Below are 23441 nucleotides of genomic sequence, written 5' to 3'. Positions count from 1 at the left end.
TTTTAATCCCACTCTAATGATCACTTTATTGTTTATGCAGTTTTTACTGTGTAACAGTATATGTTTTCAACTCTAAGTTGTGGTCTGATAACAATTTTCTTTCTGTGTCATATCAATCAGTCTGGGATTTCGGTTAATCCCTTTTAATCTCTTGCTACTTTAGCTAATAATTCCTGTTCAGAATTTATGGGCTATGTAAAAATTTCAGTTAGGGGCCAAAGCAACAGTACAGTGGGTAGGGTATTTGCCACCTTGCACCTGGCCAAACTGCGGTTTGGTGCCTGGCACCCCACATGATCCCCCAGCACCACCGAGAATGATTCCTGAGTGTAGACCAGGAGTAACCCCAGAGCCACAACCAGGTGTGGCCCAAACCACCCCTTCCCCATCTCTGCCCAGATAAATTCAGTTAGTTAAAAACTGCTTTGACACATGTTAATGTAAGGAATAATATATATTTAGAAAAGAAACCTCAGGAGATTTTAATGTATCTATACAAACATGTAAGGAACAGTTGAGTGACAACCCGAAGACCTTACCCTTTTCAGGCAACTCTGGACCTCTTCCCCTACTTCTGCCTAGCCGATCATTCCTAATTTCACCTCGAGACTCACTTCTGGAATCATTCCTTATTTCAGTACGAGAACTTTCTTCTCTCAAATGGTTTCTGCCGTAACTCCGGGATTCTTCCTGGTATGTGTCCTCCTTTCGGTGTGTATCGCGACTGTCACGTTCCCTGTAGTCATGGGCATCACGAGCTGACCGAGAATCTCTGGGATCACGGCTGTCTTTGTTGTCTCTGCTGTAGTCTCTCATCTCCCTGGAGTCCCGAATGTCTCTAGAGTCTCTTACTTCCCTTCGGTCTCTAGTATCTCTGGCATCTCTCCGATCCCGACCATCTCGAGGGTCTCTGTCATCTCTGTGTTCTCTAGAAGAGCTCTGATCCTGTTCATACTCTCGATCTTCTCTTACCTCCTTGTCTCTATCTCTCTTGCCTCGAGTCTCTGTAATACAATTTGGATATCAGCCATAAATGCTTCCAGAAAATTTTGGGTAATTAAGACAATAAATAATAGTTACAATCATTCTTAAGCTAAAGTTCCAAAGATAATTTTATTAGCATTTAGACAACTGGGTTCTTCATTGGATAAACTTGGATAAAACTCTTGATTCTGATTTGGAAGTCTTAAAAGAAACCTACATGTTGATCTAATATAACTGCTACTCTACTTTTTAGAAATGACTTTAAGTCTACCAAGTATTAAATCAGATTAGACTATGTGATTACCTCAAAGGTACTTAGCCTGTGAGCATACCTCTCAGTATACTAGCTAGCAATGAGATAATTTTTTGTTGTTTATGGGTCATGCCTGGTAGTGGTCAGGATGCACGTCTTGTTCTGTACACAGGGATTACTCCTGGAGATGCTCAGGCACCATAGGCAGTGTCAGGACTGAATCTGGGTTAGCAGCATATGAGACACGTGCCCTGCCTCCTGAACCATCTCTCCAACCCCAAAGACATTTACTTTTCAGTAAAGTACTTTTAACATTTTATAGGCAACAATAATTTTCATCTTTATGAAATTGGAATGACACTCATTTTAATCTAATCCTGTCATGGCATAAATGAGGAAATATTTCAACGTTCAGAGCTTAGTTTAACCTTGGCTTAAATGGTTTAGTCAAACTCCATTCTATAGGTGTGCCTAGAATAGGCATGAAATGATCATTAAAATAAATCTTACATTAAGACAAAAAACTGACATAAGAGCTTCACAGAACAAACCCTTTTTATCAGATTTTTTCATAAGATGCTCTTACATTCTGGAACTGTCCCAAGATCTGTACTATTTAGGCAACTGTATTAACTGTAAGGCTAAGACACTGTAAATTTTTCTCCTTTTCTGCTTCCAATGACTAGATCCATAGACTTTTATAAGCACCCGAACAACCACGCTCCACCAAACCCCTTAGATTTCACATTAGTAACTTATCTCCCCCACAATAATGTCTATGTTCACAAATGCCAATTAAGAATAGAAGCACTAGGTAAGAATTTGCATTTCTTCATTCCTTTTTACTAGTATCTATCACTTCCAGTTCTCCTAATAGCAATTATGCTTAGAATTTTGTTCACTTTTTAAAATTTTTTTTTGGCTAGCACTAGGTAAGAATCTGTATTTCTTCATTCCTTTTTACTAGTATCTATCACTTCCAGTTCTCCTAATAGCAATTATGCTTAGAATTTTGTTCACTTTTTAAAATTTTTTTTTGGCTTTTTGGGTCACACCCGGCAGTGCTCGGGAGTTACTCCTGGCTTATGCATTCAGAAATTACAACTGGTGGTGCTCAGGGAACCATATGGGATGCTGGAAATCGAACCCGGGTTGGCTGCGTGCAAGGCAAATGCCCTACCCGCTGTGCTATCGCTCCAGCCCCTCACTTTCTTTTTTTAATGATACTCTCATCTATCCTTACAAATACATATAATACAATACAGGTGTAAAATACATGTAAACACATAAACATATTGTTGTGTTCTTACGTATCTTCCCATCCTTCCACCATGATTATTACTTCAGAAATGACACTTAAATTTAGACAAATAATCTGTTTCCAACATCTCTTATATGTGAAGTCAAAGAAATATCTTAGAACTCTTAAAAAACACATGGTTTTCTTTGAAAGGATTAATACCATAAAATATTCCCATAACTTACAACTGCAGACTATTTCCATCACATTAGCATATTTAATCCTAACATTCTGCAACAGTTTTCATTCTGCAGGTAATCATTAACTGTAAGCCATACTGTAATTCAATTAGTTTTTAAATATCTTATTAAAATCAATATAGTTACAAGGTATAAGAATTTTCTGATTTTACCAATGTTCCATAAATACTGTTATACTGATAGGTTCCAAAATCATGTACACAAGGGAAAATTCTATAAAATAGATTCTCTCTCCAGTCCCTACCTAGCATCTATCATTTTCCTGAATAAAATAACTTGATTATCTCGCACTGTTGATAAAAGAGAATAACTAAATTCAACATGTTTCATGAGAGACTGCTGTACTATACTCACAACAGGTTTTTAAAATGCTTAATAAATACAAATGCTTTTGCAGTAAGTACTGCCCGAGCACACTCATAATATTCAAAAACTAACTCAGAAAAGTTAGTATATATGATGTGATATTAAATAAATAAGAACAAGAAGCTAAGAAGAAGAAAATAGTAAGAACTCTTAGACGGACTGCATATAATACAAGAAATCCACTTGCAAGGACTACTAAATTCAAAGTTAACTTAATTTCTCAATTTCTCAGGAATCTAGAAAGGAAAACTGCTTTGCTAAAACTACTGAGTGACACCTGAAAAAGTAATCACTTAAGTTTGTACTGTACTTCTGAATGCTCTTTCAATTCTTCTTTATCAAAGTACTTCTGATACTTTTCAAACTCTGCTCCTTGGGATTTGCAGCGTTTCTTTCCTTCACTTCTTTGTTCTAAAGAATTAACTGGGGCTGGAGCAATAGCACAGCTGGTAGGGCATTTGCCTTGCATATGGCTAACCCAGGTTCGATTCCCAGCATCCGTTATGGTCCCCTGAGCACTGCCAGGAGTAATTCCTGAGTGCAGAGCCAGGAGTGCGGAGCCAAAAAATCGAGGAAAAAAAAAAAAGTTAATAAAGGAAAAACCTTTAATGGGGCATTGGCGAGATCTCAGGACGGGGGGCAGTACTGGCACTGCTCTCCACCCAGATGAGACCCCGAGCGGGCCCCACACAAACAGCTCCTCCGCTGCTGGATGGCCATGATCCCAGGGACCCATTAACTAATTTCGGAACCCAGGGTTTCTTGCAGAAATGACTCTAGACTGTCAACTAAACTATGGACCTGTGCCACCCTGGGAGGGGAACGGTTTTTGTCCCTCGGCCTTTCATTTCGGTGTCAGCGTGGCGAGCACCATCTTTTAGAGCCCACTAGACAGAGGTCTGAGCTTGCAGTGACAGGACTTCTGGCAGAAATTTCTCTGGACTTAATTACTAAAATACCAAAATCCCAAACCTCATATGCTCTTCATTCTCAGCAATGGAAAACAAACTATCAAATGATGCCTTTTCAGCAGGTCTGATTGTTGGGGGAAAATTCCAAATACTAATAGTGAGTTTTCTGTCGTATAAATAATGAATGTAATCAAAGTAAAGAGAGAGTAAAGTGAAAATCATCAGCCACACAGACGATGGGGGGGGGGGGGAGAGGTGTACTGGGGTTCTTGGTGGTGGAACATGTGCACTGGTGAAGGGATGGGTGTTTGATCACTGTATGACTGAGACTTAAACCTGAAAGCTTTGTAACTTTTCTCATGGTGATTCAATTAAAAAAAAAATAAAGAATTAACTAATCGGCTGAGAATGAGACTCAGTGGTAAAGCACATGCCTTAATGTGTGAAGCTCTGGGTTTGATCTGTAACACGAGGGGAGTAGGAGGGGGTAACTAAGCACTACAACAACAAAGAATCAGAATCCAAGTAAAACAATTTAACTAGAAAAAAAGTCACCAACTTTACATACTAATGCCCACTAATCTATATGTAATAAATTACACCCCATACCATTAAGCATCTTCCTGCTCTCAAAAACCTTCCTGTGTTTCAGAAAACCAAGTAACAATTTTCTTTTATTCCTTATTAAAACAACAGGTAAATTAAAAATAAGACAAATTATAGTATATACCTTCTCTCCTTTCATGACGTCTATCATGAGACTGTGAAGTTCGTTCATGATCATGCCTCCCTTTCTCTCGCATGGGAGAGCGATGTCTTGGGGGACTTTGCTTTCTCGGTGAAGATAAAGAATGTGAAGGATAAGGAGAAGCAGAACGCCGTAAAGGGGGAGTTATTGTCCTCTGATAAGATGGTGAAGGAGTTCTTTTTCGACGAGGAGAAGGAGAATGTCTTTGAATAGATGATCCTGAGTGCGAGGAAGATGAGTGATGTCTAGAAGACAGAGGAGAATGATGTTGCCCTATGGGTGAGGTAGACCTATAAATAAAAAACATTCAAGAGTCTTTACTCCTTAGCAAGCTAGGACTAAACAGACCATTCTTAATCTGGTGGTGGATAGCCACAAGCACCATGTGGCTTATTATAAATAAGTGATAAGTCACTATAATTGATTCTACTTGAAAATGTTCAATGGGTCTTACCCAAACTCAGAAAATCATTATGAATAGTGGCCATTTAAATGCATCCTAGAAGAATCACGGTGATGACTATTGTTCTTTGCTTTCTAATTTGACTTATGTTCCAGTCAATTTGGAAACATCTAAAATGAAATATGCAGTTTAACATTGAACTGGCATTTTAGTTGGTTTTAAATATATTTCTAGGTGTTACAGAAAAAAAATTTTTTTGTTAAGTCAATAATACCCTTTGGTGACTAGAGATCATGGAGCTTAAAACCTGAAATATAGAATCATCTAATCTTACTTCAAGTCAAATTTGGTGTCAATAGCATGACAAAAACTTTAGTTTAAGCCTAGGGTAATTAAGTTATACTAAGATCAGAATATCAATATGTTGTCAAACTGTCAAACTTTAGCATTTTAATCATTTACCAAGTCTTCAAGATTAAAAAAAAAGTTTTAAAAGGTTGATGATTGTTATGGGTTGAATATATTGTTCTCTCAAAATTGTACGTTGAAGTCCTCCCTACCTCTCCAAATAGGTATTTTGATCTAGGTTCACATGATAGTATTAATGTCATTATAAAACTGAGATCAGAATTCACATTTCCCTTCATGTGAGGACACAATGACAGACCATCCATACAGCAGCTATTTTATTACATTAAGTCTAAGCCTAGATGAAAAGAGCACCTTCAGATTTTCCTGTTATTACTACACATTTAAAAGCATGGAGTCAGAATAGTGCAAAAAGAGAATCCGTCAGCAAAATGGGTTGAATTATGGGTGTAAGCCAAACCAGACTCTCCTTAGGATCTGGACTTATGTTCATTGTGATATACAAAAGGTGTGCCATAAAACTATCCTGGAATCTGGCCAAAATTATCAGCAGTCTGGTTTCTAGAATACTGCAGTAATATACTCAAGAACTAGATGCCTTCTTATCCAAGAGAAAGAGATAACAAAATTTAAATTAAAAAAAAAAAGAAAGCTTACCGCACACATAAAAGTTCAATACTTAAAAAAAAATGTATATTCTTTCAGAGCACAGTGATTTATAGCACAAGGAAAAAACTGACATTTAACCTAGCTAGATTTCAATCAAAAGCATTTTTAATGTTGTTATAATTAAGACCTGATGTAGAATGAAGATATTTGGGGAACATTTCATTTAAAGAAAACGTAAAAGACCAAGAAATTTTTGAGGAAAAACTCCTACTCATGATGCAAAATTTTAGCTTTGAACCATTGTTTATCTTTATCAAAAGTTTATCTAATAAGAAATTATTATTAAAACACCATTTTGGGGGGCAAAGAATACAATGGGTAGGGCACTTGCCTTGCACAGGGCTGGGTTTGATTCCTGGTACAACATTCCTGGCACACCAGAGCCCTGAGCACAGAGTCAGAAGTAAGACCTGAGCATAACCCAGTATGGCCCAAATTCCAAAACCATAAGTCACTGAACAAATACTAAGTGAGTACCTTCTATGCTCCAGGCATTATTTTGGTGCTCCATATAAAGTGAAGACAAAACCATTAACACAATAATGATGACAGCATTAATATCAATAGCACCTAATATACTTACATGAGACCATTTTCAATGCTTTACATAGATGATTTCTTTTCATCTTTATGAATGCAACCTTGTCAGGTAACTGAGATAAAAGAAAACTGAAAACCAAGTCTAAACCGACAATAAAGAAAGGCAATGTTCCATTTTATTAAACAAAACTTTAAGTAACTTAATTTTATTGACTTCATTTACATATTTATTTTTTGCCTCCCCAGCATGTTTAGGGCCTGCATGACTACATCAGGCTACGCTCAGGTAGTCAGGAAGCATGGAGCTCTGTACTGACAGACAGTCCTTTGAGTTTGGATTTTTTTCAAGATTTGGGTAATAGTTGGTGGTGCTGAAAGGACCATGTAAAGCTCGGCTGGCCCGGTGCAAAGTGCTTTACCCACTGTACTATCTCTCTGGCTCCATGCATCTTATTTTGTCTCCTAAATTATTATTCACATGAAAGTACTTTTGAGCTATACAGACAGAATTCAATTAAATATGTAACTATGGATAGTGCATTAGCAAGCAATTCCCAGTCTGAATACAAAAAATTAAATTTTAATATAATATAAAATGGTGGCATATCATTTATGATGTGCTAACAAACAGGAACTGGGAAATACTATAAAAGATATTTAACAATGACTTTAAAGTTTGTATTTTAAATTATTCCATGCTCTTTCTTCAAGTTATAATAGCAATTACACATATTTTCACATGTCTTTTTTCTTTAAAGATGCATAGTAAAGTATAAACAAATAAAATAATGTCTGGGATTTTTTTTCCCAAAATAAAAATAAAGTGAGTAGACAGAAGTACAATGAAACAAAATGAATATAAGGGGCTTGCTCTTCAAGTCCATGTTCCCCCTTGAACACTATCTTGAGGTCTTTTCCCATTGTTGCCTGTAAGTTTTCTGCAGCTCGTCCTCAAGCTCACTGATTCTGTCTTCAGCTGTAGCTATTCTACTGTTAAGGGCATCACTGAGTTTTTTATTTCATCTACTGAATCTTTTATTCGTGACATTTCTAAATGTAGCTTTCTTATTTCTGCTCTCCGTTCATTTCTTGGCTGTCCATTTCACAGTTTCTTTCATGTGCTCCTTTAATTTACTGGATGTATGCTCCCCTGTTTCATTGCAGAGAAAGCATTTGACAAGATCCAGCACCCATTTATGATGAAAATTCTCACCAAAAAGGGTACAGAAGGGACCTTTCTCAATATAGTCAAAGACATCTACCACAAGCCTATGGCAAGCATTATCCTCAATGGGGAAAAACCAAGGGCCTTCCCTCTTCAGATCAGGGACAAGACAAGGTTGCCCACTCTCACCACTTCTGTTCAATATAGTACTGAATGTACTAGCAATAGCTGTTAGGCAAGAAAAAGAGATCAAGCGCACCCAGATAGGAAAGGAAGAAATTAAACTCTACTTGCAGATGATATGATACTATATATAGAGAACCCCAAAGCCTCTACCAAGAAACTCCTAGAAACAATAGGCTTGTATAGTAAAGTCACAGGCTATAAAATCAATATCCCAAAGTCCATGGCTTTCCTATATGCAAATAAAGAGAGAAGAAAGTGACATGAAAAAAGCAATCCCGTTCACAATCATGCCTCAGAAAATCAAGTACCTCAGAATCAGCTTAACTAAGGAGGTAAAGGACCTGTACAAAGAAAACTACAAAGCGCTACTTCATGAAATAAAAGAGGACATGAGGAAATGGAAACATATCCCCTGCTCATGGATTGGGAGAATTAACATTGTCAAAATGGCAATACTCCACAAAGCATTACACAGATTCAATGTGACCCCTATAAAAATACTCATAAAATTCTTCAAAGAAGATCAGACACTCCTGAAATTCTTATGAAACAACAAACCCCCATGAATAGCTAAAGCAATTCTGGGGAAAAAGAAGATGGGAGGCATCACCTTCCCCAACCTCAAACTCTGCTACAGTGATAATAATTAAAACAACATGGTACTGGAACAAAGGCAGAGCAATAGACCAATGGAACAAGGCTGAATATCCTGACACACACCCTCAAATATATGATCACCTAATCTTTGAGAAGGGAGCAAGAAATGTGAAGTGGAGCAAGGAAAGCCTCTTTAACAAATGGTGCTGGCAAAACTGGATAGCTACATGCAAACAAACAAACAAAAAAGGGCTCAGACATCTACCTAACACCATGCACAAAAGTCAGACCAAAATGGATTAAAGACCTCAACATCAGACTGGAATCCATAAGGTACACTGAAGGTCGGCAAAACCCTTCATGACATTGAAGCTAAAGGTATCTTCAAAGTTGACTCACCACTGACCAGGCAAGTGGAAACAGAAATAAACAAATGGGACTATCTTAAAATAAGAAGCTTCTGTACCTCAAAAGAAACAGTGACCAAAATACAAAGACAATCTACAGAATGGGAAAGGATACTCACCCAATAATCATCTGATAAAAGGTTGATATCAAGCATATGCAAGGCACTAGTTTAACTCCACAAGAAGAAAACATCCAACCCCATCAGAAAATGGGGCGATGAAATGAACAGAAACATTTTCAAAGAAGAAATCCGAATGGCTAAAAGGCACGTGAGAAAATGTTCTGCATCACTAATCATAAGGGACACGCAGATCAAAACAACAATGAGAGATCATCTCACACCACAGAGACTGGCCCACATCCAAAAGAACAAAAGCAACCGGTGCTGGTGTGGATGTGGAGAGAAAGGGACTCTCCCTCACTGCTGGTGGGAATACTGATGGTTCAGCCCTTTTGAAAAACAGTGTGGTCATTTCTCAAAAAATTAGAAATTAAGCTCCCATTTGACCCAGCAATACCACTTCTGGGAATATACCCCGGAGATGCAAAAAAGTATAGTAGAAATGACATCTGCACTCGTATGTTCATTGCAGCACTGTTTACAATAGCCAGAATCTGGAAAAAAAAAAAATCGAGTGCCTGAGAACAGATGACTGGCTAAAGAAACTTTGGTATATCTACACAATGGAATACTATGCAACTGTTAGAAAAAATGTATCACTGTCACTGTATCACTGTCATTCTGTTGCTCATCGATTTGCTCGAGCCAGTCAGTAACATCTTCATTGTGAGACTTCTTGTTATTGTTTTTGGCATATTAAATACGCCACAGGGAGCTTGCCAGGCTCTGCTGTGCGGGTGAGATACTCTAGGTAGCTTGAGATACTCTAGGTACCCCTCCAAGAGGGGTAGAGGAACTGAACCTGGGTCAGCTGTGTGCAAGGCAAATGCCCTACCCACTGTGCTATCGCTCCAGCCCTGTTAGAAAAGATAAAGTCATGAAATTTGCATATATGTGGATTAACATGAAAAGTATCATGCTGAGTGAAATGAGTCAGAAAGAGAGGGACAGACACAGGAAGATTACACCCATTTGTGGAATATAAAGCAACAAAATGGAAGACTAACACACAAAAATAGTAGAGATAAGGACAAGGAGGATTGCTCCACAGCTTGGAAGCCAGCCTCGCATGCTGGGAGAAAAGGCAGCAAAAATACAGAAGGGACCACCAAGTAAAGGATGCTTGGAGGATCCGCTTGGGATGGGAGATGTGTTCAGAAAGTAGACTATAGACCGAACATGATGGCCACTTAATATCTGCATTGCAGATCACAACACCCTAAAGGAAGCAGAGTAAAAGGGAATCCGCCCGCCTCAATGGCGGGGAAGGGGGAGATACTGGGAACATGGTGGTGGAGAATGGGCACTGATGAAGGAATGGGTACTCGATCAATGTATGACTAAAATGTAAGCACAAAAGTTTGTAAGTCTGTAACTACCTCACGGTGATTCATTAAAAACTAAAAAATAAAAAAAAAAAGAAAGAAAACTATCTTGATTGCTTGTCTTTCTTTACTTACCTCTTAAGAAGCCTATGTTCACTTTCTTGTACTTCACCTTTTCTCTCTCTTCACAACTTTTTAAATAAGTTTCAATAAAAACTTTATTTCACAAAAACGGGGTATCATTATACTACTGCATTTTTGTGTAAGCAATGTTGAATATATTATTGTAATATCTTCTCTATCATCTTTATAGAATTCAGCTACACTAGTACACCTTCCCTCAAGAAACTATGAATTCAGTCAATACAAAATATCACTGCATATCTGGAATCCCATACTAGAGTTCAGCACTAGTTCAGTCACAGAATTTCTGTATGAATAGTATATACTCAATGAATCAAGAATGGATCTAACAAATACTCTTTTCAAAGGCATAAATACAATAATTTGGATATGTGTACAACTGCTGAAAGAAAACAAGACATCAATTTGATTGCAATTTTCTTATTCTATCAAGCTGAAGTCAAAGACAAGTTCAAATAATTACATCTTTCAAAGCTGGGTAAATTTTATGCAGGCGCTTGCATTCCTGATTATTAAATATACCTATATTTAGTATAACAAAGTAATTAAAAACAAAAGCAACTAGCTATGCTCAATATTTTCTCACTTAATCAAACTTTGACAATCTACCATTTTGGTGAAAATATATTACCTGTCAGTAAAATATTATTTTGCCAAATATTAACAAGATGAGCTATATGCAAGTGCAGGGAAGCTTCAGAGACTATATACAGAGAAGCAGATTGTCTTTGGTTAACTACTATTCAAAAATATTGACAGTTTTAAGTTGTTTAATTATACTGAGATATTGGTTCATTGTTCTGTTTCTACAAAGTGTAGGAAATTTAGATTTTTATTTACTAATAAGTAAGATATAACCGGTCCACTCAAATATCCTTATAAACAACTGATTAGGAGTACCGTAATATAACAGATAAATTCACCTCACAAGTGTTTTCTGACTAACTCATTTGAATATAATTTTCCTGAGTTACATATCTTCCCAAACAAACAGAATAAAAATTCTTAAGTTCTAAAATTTTACCATTCTCTGTAAAGAGCAGTTATGAAAGTTTATTTTTAAAATGACAGGAAATTACTACTCTTTCTAAAAGCAGAGTAATAAAACAAATCCATAAAGCTTTAAAATATATGCAAGAAATACTAAGATTTAGATCAATGATGCATAAATAAATCACTGCTGAGGAAAGCAAACTGGAAGACACTGAAAACATTCCATTAGGACTGTGGCTTCCAAACTACTTACTTCAACAGCAATTACATAATAGAATTTAGTGCCATTGGAAACAAAGAATATTTGTATTCTTAATATAGTTTATGTGACCAACAAAGGAGGAAAGTATTCAAATCCTAATGCCAGAGTACTGACAGAGGTCTAAAGAATGATGAATTCTGGGCTGAGACAAAGCAAAGGACTAGAGCGCATGCTTTGCATACAGGAATTCTAAATTCGGGCACCACAAGGTCCTCCAGGCACTGCTTGTAAGGTTCCTCCTTCCCCCGCCCCCGAAAAGCTACGATGAATTTTTTGTTTTTCTGGAGAGGTGGAAAATGAAGAATCTTGGGGGGAAACTCTGGCCACTCACCAAAACACACACAGGCAAAATTTATCCATAAACCAAGATACTTATAAATCATGGTATTTTCAAGCCCCCTAAACTCAACAACAAATCTCAGATTAGGAGTTAACAATTTGTAAAGTTACAGAACTAAGAAAAACAGAAAACAGAAAACAGGGATGACTTAGTTAAAGAACTCTCTGGAGGTACTAAATCATCTGGTAATCTGCCCCAGAAGTAGAGTTACTCTTTCATTCAATAGAAAATCATCCTTTAAGAAATGTTTGTAACCCATATATTTCCAACAGTTCTAATAAAACTTTTATTTAAAAAGGAAATTCATATTTGAAATATACCTGTTATACACAATTACTTTATTACTCCACCCATAATAACAAAGCACTTTTAAAAAAAAACTATTAAACCAACAGCTTTTAAAACAGTGGTCTACCCAAACAGTAGGTTTTTAGTATCTTTTGGAGGGATAAATAAATTATACTTTTACTTAAACTCAATATGTCCCAGTAGTCAAAGCATTGCTAGGTAAGCCCATAACATCTAAATTAACCTTAGTTGGCAACTTATTTTACAAGAAATTTAGATACCAACCTTTAAACATACTTCATCAATATGAAAGCAGTGGCAAAACAATCTCAATACAGTATTTGGTTTTAGAATAAATATTCACAGTAATTAAGATAACAGATCTATCCTTAAAATAAAAAAACACCTAGAAATTAGATTGATATTTATTGAATAAAAATGCCCTTTTCTAAATGGTCACTGTGGTTTTATCCCTCCAAGGCAAGTTCTCTGGTACTTCTAGCTACAAAATACTTTAGTACTCCTACCTACAAAATACTTTAGCACTCCTAGCTACATAGCTTCATTTCCTTAGACAAGAGAAATAAGCTAGTTTCAGAACTTGCCATACATTAACAGGTAGTCCTAAGCATATCAAACTGCTCTCCATAAAGAAAGCCAGAGATAGAGTGGAAAGTAAAGTTTCAACTTGTGTAAAACTCAACTCCCTGTAATACAAAATGGTATCTTTTCAATAGTAAATGATCTGGGGTCAAAATAACAAAAGTACCATGATACATGAGGAGAGTTAAGACTTCTTATACTTTAATTTTGATCTTATATACATGTGATTTTTTAAAAAGTATCTAACTGAACTAAGTGTATTTTTGGAAACTATGTTCAGGAACTGTAGATGTGCCAGTTAAGTATTCTGGTATTTCTCCAGCAAGCTGCAATATTGCTAGTTCCAAGCAACAGTGACAGAATCATTCTGGTTCTTCTAAGTTACAGAGAAGGGGAGATTTTCATCTACATTAGACAAAACAATCTCTTAACAAGATTAAGAAAGGACCAACTGCCAAAATCCTCCTTAGAAAAATCTGTGTTTTGTTTATTAACTTTTTTGTTTTTGTTTATGGGCCACACCCAGCAGAGTTCAAGGCGCACTCCTGGCTTCCCTCAGGTGCGGTGTCAGGGCCGAACCCAGGTTGGCTGCATGCAAGGCAAGTGCCTTACCTGCTTTTTAAGCCCCTGAACTTAAAAAAACGGTATTAACTCCTTAATTGGCTGGATCATAATAGTTGTCAGAGAAGGGGAAGCGGCGTGGTGTACGCCATCTTATGGACGTTTAAACAGGTATGAACTTAGAGGCACGGGAAAAAAAAAGAAAAAAAAATGCATTTTGAACTTGAAACAGTGGGACGCTTGGGCGGTCTTGGGCTGGGGCTGGTACCGGCTCCGGCTCACGCTCTGCCGGGATTCGAACCGGGTAGCCATGCGTTTGCACGGCCGCTCTGCTGCTGAACCACTAACAACCAGAGCCAGCTAAATTACTCCTGAACCCAGCAAGTGCTCGCAACCATGTCCCCAGACCATGAACTAAGCTTTTGCTTTATGCTGCCCCAGGAAGGGAAATGATAAAATTTCCCACTTAAATCTCCATGTACTTAATTACTAAAACACAGAAATCCTAAACCGCGTGGCCGCTATTGCAGCCGAGAAACCTTTTACCTCCTTATTTTCATTTGTGGAGAACTAATTATCAAATGTTTCCTTGTCAATAGGGCCATATTTTGGGGGGATAAACTCCAAGAAGAATAGTGAGTTCAGTGTTAAAACCCCAACAACAATAGTGAGTTTTGAGTTGAAATATGGAATGTAAACAAGATAAAGAGAAAATGAAGTGAATTTTATCAGTTATGCAGGGGGGGGGTAGGGGAGGTGGGAGGTGTACTGGTCTTTTTTTTTTTTTTGGTGGTGGAATATGGGCACTAGTGAAGGGATGGGTGTCTGAACATTGTATAACTGAGACATAAGCCTGAGAACTTTGTAACTTTCCACATGGTGATTCAATAAAATTAATTAAAAAAATAGTTGTCACAGAGCTTTCTTGAAAAGCCAGGTAATAGTGCTTTTACTCCAATAAGCTCATTACCTAATAACATGTACAGAAATGCCATTTCCCAAGAAGAGCAGAGAGTGCAAAAACCTATCCTATCACCTAATCTGCTGTTTTACATCTTTAAGATAAGGAGAATGGAAAGAAAGATTTTCAGAAAGATGAAAGCTATCTCCCTACTTTTTTCTCTGCTGCCTGGAATATGAATACAAAAGCAAAAACATTAACAGTCATATTCAACCATAAGATAAACCCACAAAACGAAAGAAATGCTTGGAAACTCAATGATCTGTCAAGCAGTGTGTCAGCCTTGGGCTGACTCTGTATGCACTTTTTTAGTAAAAGACTGTAGCACTGTAGCACTGTCATCCCTTCGTTCATCGATTTGCTCGAGCGGGCAACAGTAACGTCTCCATTGTGAGACTTCTTGTTACTGGTTTTGGCATATGGAATATGCCACGGGTAGCTTGCCAGGCTCTGCCGTGTAAGCGGGATACTCTCAGTAGCTTGCCAGGCTCTCCGAGACGGATGGAGGAATTGAACCCATGTTGCCCGCGTGCAAGGCAAACGCCCTACCCGCTGTGCTACGGCTCCAATCCTATTTGGGATAATACTGCCCCCCACACATACACCACCCCCCGCCAATAGTTTTTAAAGACTCAGGTTACGCCAATGTGTAGTTTGGGTACTGCTGCCTTACAGATTTAAATCTTGAATACTGAGACTTATACCTGATTCTGTATCAAATTGATACTGCATACAAGTCCATAAGAAAAACACTAGGAAAGTGACGTCAAACTTAATCTCTTTATAGCTACAATCTATTTGCTATTAGTTTAAAACCTTCAAATGCACAATTTTTAAATATTACTACACTGTATTTCACTTGTTTGTGGGTCACACTAACAGTTCTGAGGGTTATTCCTGGCCTGATGATTATTCCTGGGTCTCCTCGTGACCAACCATGCAGCACTAAAGACTGAACCTGGGGTTCCTGCATGCAAAACATGAGCTCCAGACCTTTGCAAGGCCTCCTATGCAATTTATTATTAAAATAAAGAGCACTTTATTTTCATGTTTTATAAAAGACCAACAGTTTGGTGTTTTGTTTTTTTTTTTTATTTCCCCCTTCCATTTGCTGTTCTCATCATTGTGGTACAAGAGGTCACCAAATGTTTGTGGTAGTCACTGAAAGTCACACACTAGATTTCATACTTGGATATGCTGCTCACCAAGGACTGTTCATTTGATGCAATACTCGCCAGGTGTGCAAGCATACTCGGTTGCTGTGCTTGCCAAGGTTGCACACTTGGTTGTAATGGTGGCTACAGGTCATGTTCTGGATGTAGCACTGGGGATCACAAGAGTAGTGCCAAGTCAGGGAATGAGCTCGGCAATCTGGGTGCAATGGTCGGGGTCACTCGGTGATCCCTGAGTGCAGAGCCAGAAGATAGATGGTGTGTCCCCACCCCCCTCAAAAAAAAAAAAGAAATCCCAAATATTAAGATATTGAGAGTACTCTAAAAAGTGTTTTTTTTCTTATCAGTTACAAGGTGGGGGTGGGGGGGCGGGATGGGAGGTGTACTGTGTGGGTTTTTTTTGTTTTTTTTGGGTGGTGGTATATGGGCACTGGTGAAGGGATGGTTGTTTCAGCATTGTATAACTGAGACTTAAGCCTGAAAGCATTGTAATCTTCCACATGGTGATTTAATAAAATAAAATTTTTATTAAAAAAAAAAAGTGTTTTCTTGGGAGGATAATTTTAAAGAAGAATAAAACTGTTTTGTGTTTTTTGAGTACATTAGTGCTCAGGGGCTATTCTTAGCTCTTTGTTCAGGACTGACTCCTGGCAGTGCTCAGGGGACATTTTATGGTACCAGAAATCTAACTGGAGTAAGAAGTATGCAAGGCCAGCATCTTACCTCCCGTACTATCTCTCTAGCTAGAATAAATTTGAAAATAAGGATGTTCTTAGTTTGTATAGCACAAACATTGTAAATAAGAAAACTATTACTTCCACTATTACTTGGCTTTTATAAAATGACTTTTTAATTAGAATTAAATGAATGAATTAAAAAAAATCAAGACCATCAGTTTTTATAAGCAGCCAAAGCGGCGCCCCAGAGGGGTGGGTGAGAGCCCTCCCCACCCCAAGGGACCCCGGCCCTGCAGTCCAAAACCTCTAGAACTCAACCGCTACCCTGCTCATGGCCACTCTCCACATGCTCGTGCTGAGCCTCACCCATGAGTGAACCCCCTGAAAACCCAGCTATGCAGGACTTTGTGACTGAGAACTCTGGGTTCACCGGGAACGGAGATTCTCTGCCCATACTCCCCCACAGCGTCCCCCCACCCTCCACCCCCTGGTCTCCAGCAACTCAGCAGTCACACCCATAAGCCACTTCTGGCTGGTGCCGAGAATTTCATCATCTGCCACCATCCAGAATGCATGTCCTTCTCTCCAGGAAGGGAGCATAACATGACGCTCGCCAGAAACATACCGCTGGATCCTGCACCAGGCTGTTTCACTTGGGACGCCCCAGAGGAGGCAGGTGAGAGTTCTTCCTGCCCCTAGGGACCCGGCCCTGGAAGCCAAAAACCTCCAGAAACCAACCGCCACCATGATCACGGCTGCTCTCCACATGCTCAGTCAAGCCTCACCCATGAGTGAACCTTTTCCTGCAATTGTGGCCGCACCATACTTCATAGGACATATACTCTACCCTTACTCTAACCAAGAGTACCGCACCACATTTGATGGGATTCAAAGTAGGAGGCAACCAACCTTAGACGGATATACTATATTATTTCGGATCTGCCTTGGGGCAGGGATTGGGGTTCAGGATAGAAACACCCGAAATATGGAGGTGGGAAGGTGTAATGGTGGTGGGATTAGTGTCAGAATATTAAATGTAATCAAATATTGCGAACCACTTTATAAAATAAAAAAAAATTTTTTTAAATACCCAAAGCAATCAAATGAATAGAAATAGAAAATAAGATGGTGGTTACTAAGACATGGGAATCTGTGACAGGATGGGAGGAAAGGGAAGCATTTAATGAGCGTAAGAATTCAAAAACTGTTTCATGACATGCTGGATATTTTTTATGTTGTCATTAAATAATAACAAACATTTTAAAGTTATTTAATGAAGTAATTATGACTATGGGAATTACTGTATGTACAGAGTTTAAAACACTAAAATTACAGTGAGAGTTTAAAAGCTTCAAAAAAACATTTTTAAACACTGTTACATATACATTCCTACTTACCTTGGTTTGTCTCTTTTTTCTCTTTGTCTTTCAAAGTCTCGTCCTCTGTCCTTCCCATCTCTTGTTCTTTCATCTATCCTGTCTTTTACTTTGTACTTATCTTTGTATTTCTTCCCCAGAGCAATATCTTCTGGTATAGGAGGGGGTGGACTAGGAGTTCGAGGTCCTTTCTTTTTACTTTGATTGCTTTTTGAATTCCTGATGTAACACAAAGTTATAATTAGAGGTTCATATACTTTTGGAAAATCAAATTGAAACTTTTAAAATCTCAACAGTGACTTAAAAATTCTTTAGTAGACTGCAGAGAGAAGATAAATGGATATGGGACCTGCCTGGCAATCAGCTGACCCAGATTCAATCCCCACATATGGTCCTCTGGGCACTGCCAAGAGTCAATCACCTGTAGGTGTACTCCCCCCAAAAATGAACTCTTTCTAACACTTGCATTCTATTATTTGTATACTAGTAATATCCAGGAAAAAAAGAAGCAAAAAAAAAAATAATTTTTTTACTTGTTTTAATACTATGTAGTAAATAGTTAAAAGGACATGTATCTGAGGATTGAGGAGGAAGAAACTTTATACCTATGATTCCATTATCCAATGATACACACTTAACACTTGGATATTTATCTGTACTTTTTTCATGTCTCCTCACCCACTCTAATCTTATTCCTTTCCCCATCTCTATCTTTTAGAAGTGTGCATGTATATGCACGTGCATGCACGCATATATACACACATATTTAAGTAACTGTACCTAATACAGCAATGGCATCTCTCAATAACAATTACTTAGAATATTATTCTGGGGGCTGGAGCAATAGCACAGCGGGTAGGGCGTTTGCCTTGCACGCGGCCGACCCAGGTTCGATTCCCAGCATCCCATATGGTCCCTCGAGCACAGCCAGGAGTAATTCCTGAGTTCAGAGCCAGGAGTAACCCCTGTGCATCGCCGGGTGTGACCCCAACCCCCACCCAAAAAGAATATTATTCTTATGCAATACAGAATTTCCTTGAATAAACATGCCCTATAACCTCTGTAAACAATCTCAATACTAAGTTTTTTATATGGCTCCTGTATTTTCATCATTATAAAGATCAAAAAATATCTATGAACAAAATCCTAGAGCTGCTGGTACACATAAATTGGAATTTTCTTGAGTCTAACTTAAAAGCTCTTTCTCAACTTTTAAAATTACAAAAACAGTCCCCTCCAAATTCTAGAATTTCATTATCTCACACTTAACTGACCGAAAGTGATTTGACATATAGATTACACTCTTCATTTGATAATTTTACTTAAGTGTCATAATTTGAGGTCTCACATATTCAAAACTGTACTTCCCTCAGAAATGAGCAACAGTTTGATGAAAGCAGCTTGGACTCAATATCCTTTGTCCTCAGAACAGTGTGTAGTATTGTAAATAAAAATTCTGAGGGTTAAATATTTTCATATGAAAGTTAACTGGTCTTCGACACACAAACGAACCTCGAACCTGGGCAACTTGCTGCAGAGATAGATAGCCCTGGACATTGTAATAGGCCGTTTCCACTGGGCTGCTCCAAACCGGGGTAGGTACCATCCCTCTGCCTACCCCTAGGAACACCGGCGACCGCTATTTTCTAGAAGTCAGTGCTAAGCTCCAGGTACGAGCAGCAGTGGCGCCAAATGCCAGCAGGCTTCATGGGACAGGGGAGGAATGGTCACTCCTCCTGTCCCCACCCCAATGAGACTGAGATGATGCAACATCCAGTCACGTCTACTTAAGCTCCCACACAGCCAGGATCCAGAGACAGACAAAAACCTCAGACCCGAGCAACTTGCTGCAATGATCTCTTCAGACCCTAATTATTAAAATTTTAGAATTCCTAGAGCATTATATTGCATCCAAAATAAACAATACAAGACACATTGTCTAGCACTGCCTTTTTGCAGGTATGAGTGGTGGTGGGTCTGGTCTCGAAATATCAACAGTAACTAAAGTAAATAAAGAGATTATTGTGTAGTAGGCCCTTTTACCCGACCTCTAATGCATATTTGATTTCCTTGATATGGTCTTGATAGAAGCTTTCTATATTGAGTTCTTGAGTAGGTAGCATGAACTTCACAATTATAACAGTTATAACATATCTGATCAGGGAGTCATAATGAACAGAAATAGGAACTATGATTACATAAAGTGGGTAGAAATAAGCTATTAAAATAACATTTTAGAACAGTGATTTACTCACTTAATGAGGAAAGGAGACATTTTGATGTATTTTTTTAGACTATATGTACTTTGAAGTTAATAACTGTTATTTTGAGTTTGCACTAGGTTTCAATACCTGTTATTTTGTGGTTTTTGTATATGAAATATTTTTATTTTTCAAATAAACAAAATAAGTAGCTAATAGGAATTGGACTGTAAAATGTAGTTCACTATCTCCTGGGTTGAATCTGGGGTTGATAAACTCCTGTAAATTGACCAGATACAGCAAGTATCTTGCTTTTGTCAATGAAGTTTTATTGACACCCAGTCATGCCTATTTGGTTAGATACTGCCTAAGATTGTTTTGCTGCTAAAGTGACATATTGAGCTTCAGAAACCAAATCTCCTGATTTACTTGGGTTGTGAGAACACAATCTCATAGACTGAGCAGTTAAAATAACAGAAATGTATTTTCTCTGGAGACTAGATTCCTAAATCAGGCGCCAGCATGGTCAGTATTGGAAAGATTTTGTCTGATTTGTGGATAGCCTTCATACTGCTGTGTTCATGTGGCCTTTCTTCAGATGTGTGCATAGTAAGAAACAAGCCCTAAGGTATCTTTGCTTGTCAGGACAGTAATCTTATCACCAAGACCTTTACTCATGACTGCTCTAAACCTAACTACATCCTAAACTCCCCACCTCTAACTAGCCTTACATTGTATGACCTAAAAATGCCTTCAACATGTTAACTCAGGGAGGGGACAAAATTAAGTCCATAGTTTCACAAATCCATAAATAGTTACAACCTAGTTCTTCAGAGCAAACATTTGCGATTTCTGATCTAGAGAGTAGTCTTGGGGGGCACCTCCTTTGTCCTATGAGAAGTCTGTTATCTTGTCCGTGTTTCCTAAATCTCCTAGGAGGACTTTTATTTTCATGGTTCTGCTTGAATCTGAGTTCTTCATGTGCTATCTGTTCATCACTGTTTCCACAAAGGAAAATTTTAGCATTTCTTATTAACATCCTTAAAAATCCCACAATAAAAATCCATGATAAGGAAGCATTCATTCAGAACTTTTCTTGAGAATTATACTTTAAACATATTGAGAGACCTTATATTAGAAAATGAAAAAAAAATTTAAATTGATGAATTTTAAATTGATAATACAATATTTTTCTACTTCCCTTCTTTATGTTTTTGTTAAGGTATCACACTATATTCCTGACATGTGACTTTAAGAGCACTGTCTTACTTCAGTGCATATACTCAACAGTGTTATATCAACCCTCAGTTCCCCCTACTGCAGATGAGAAAATGAAGGTCAGGGTATTTTTATTTTTTGTTTTTGTCCACAGTCAAATCTTAATTAAATAGGATTTTAAACTATTTGCTGCTAATTTTCAATTTGTCCTCACTGCACCACAAAATTTAGAACTTGTCCAATATTTTATGGAATGATAGATATAAATTAAAAAATAATTTTTCCCTGAATTATAAGAAAATCAACTAGAAACTGGTGACATTGGTGGTGGGAAATGGTGAAGGAATGGGGTGTTGGAACATTACAAAACTGAAACCCAACCATGAACAACCTTGTAACTGAGTATCTCACTGTGATTCAATACAAAATTTAAAAAAATTAAAAATTATAAGTCAAAAAAAAAGAGATTATTGTGTAAATTGTCTGCCACACAGGCAGGGGGAAGTGTGGAATGGGGGGAGGGAGGGCTATTAGGGATTTTGGTGGTGGATAATGTGCACTGGTGAAGGGATGACTGTATGGTCGAAACTCAAACATTAAAGCTTTGTTACTGTACCTCACGGTGAATCAATTAAAAAAAAAAATTGACCACAAAATTAATGGTTTTGGTTCTGCTCTGGAGGACACATTTTGGGATTTGGGGTGGAAACATTGGAAATATGGTGGTGGGAAGGTACAATGGTGGTGGGACTGGTGTTTGAATATTAAATGTAATAATGTAATGAATTATTGTGACCAATTTTATAAAAATAAAATAAAATTTAAAAAAGAGTATTTGACCAGAAAAAAAAATATGTTAACTGGTTTTATTCCTGAGATTCTTATAAAACATTTACTTAGAAATAAAAAAAAATCACGAAGTGTTCTTTTTCTTTTTAAAGGGAGGGCATTCATAGTGAGCTCAGGGCTTATTTGGAGCTCTCAGGGATCACTCATGACAGGGCCTGGGGGCCAGATGCAGTGATGGAACCTAGGCCAGCCACCAGAAAGCAAGCACCATACTATCTCCCATACTATCACTTTGGCCTTTGGTTTTCTTTTAAATGGAAAACAAATATACTACAATTTTACTGCAATTACAGTGTTCTGACATATTTAAAGGTTAGAATTTAAAGTTCATTCATTTTTTAAAAAAATACCAAAGTGACTGCACGTTATTTAAAGTTTCAGGAGTGTATCTTAAAACTCAACATGTGTATATGAAAGTTCACCACTAAGAGTGAACCTGCATCTTTCATTATATAATTAAGCTTTACCTAATTTGCCAATTCCTGTTTGCCCTTCCTTTTTGAGACACTGAATTTTTAGCCTAAAAGTTGATTTTTGTTTCCTTTAGCTTATCTGCTTTTCTCTGTATACCATGAGTCAAATCACATGTGCTATTTAATTTTATTAGTTGAGCAGCATTCCATTTTTTATATATGTATATACACCCCCCACACACACACAAAATGAACACGCACTCTGTTCATTTGTCTGTTGATGAGCACTGAAGCTGCACCCAGCTTTTTTTTTTTTGCTTTTTGGGTCACACCCGGTGATGCTCAGGGGTTACTCCTGGCTTTGCATTGAGGAATCATTCCTGGCAGTGCTTGAGAGACCATATGGGATGTTGGGAATCGAACCTGGGTCGGCCGTGTGCAAGGTAAACGCCCTACTCGCTGTACTATCACTCCAGCCCCTGCACCCAACTCTTGACTACTGCAAATAATGCTGCAATAAACAGGGTGAAACGTAGTATCTCTTCAAATTTACATTTTTGTATATGTCAGGTAGATATACAAAGTGTGATAACTGGACTGTAGAAAATTTCTAGTTTTAGTTTAAGGAATCTATACTGATAAATTACAGTTCCTTCATGTTATTTTCATGTGGCTATTTAAGTCACAGATTATGTGGGTTTTTAAGACTCAAAATCAGTTTTGCAAATTCTGACATTAACAACATTTTTGACATTAACAAATTCTGACATTAACAACATTCTAACATTTTTAAAATTAATTCATTACTTTTTAGACTCTATATCCTATTTGTGTAGAA

The 23441-nt window shown here is 37.7% G+C and overlaps 1 protein-coding gene across 4 annotated transcripts in view; it reads right to left on the bottom strand.

The window, feature by feature from the left end:
* ZC3H13 (zinc finger CCCH-type containing 13) overlaps positions 1–23441 on the bottom strand; it is an 85162-nt gene that overhangs the window by 32544 nt on the left and 29177 nt on the right. For 3 of the 4 annotated variants that reach the window (XM_055124770.1, XM_055124774.1, XM_055124782.1), the window contains exons 8-10: positions 17944–18141; positions 4745–5052; positions 540–1004 (exon numbers count right to left, since the gene is read on the bottom strand). In XM_055124770.1, the coding sequence (XP_054980745.1) occupies positions 540–1004; positions 4745–5052; positions 17944–18141 (971 nt within the window). The remainder of the gene's footprint in view (positions 1–539; positions 1005–4744; positions 5053–17943; positions 18142–23441) is intronic. The other variant, XM_055124778.1, reaches the window with a different exon arrangement.

The sequence above is a fragment of the Sorex araneus genome, chromosome 1 (assembly GCF_027595985.1).
Source record: "Sorex araneus isolate mSorAra2 chromosome 1, mSorAra2.pri, whole genome shotgun sequence".
NCBI classification, from domain to species: Eukaryota; Metazoa; Chordata; class Mammalia; order Eulipotyphla; family Soricidae; genus Sorex; species Sorex araneus.
The sequence above is the reverse complement of the archived record's forward strand: the minus strand, read 5'-3'. Positions and strand labels throughout refer to the sequence as shown.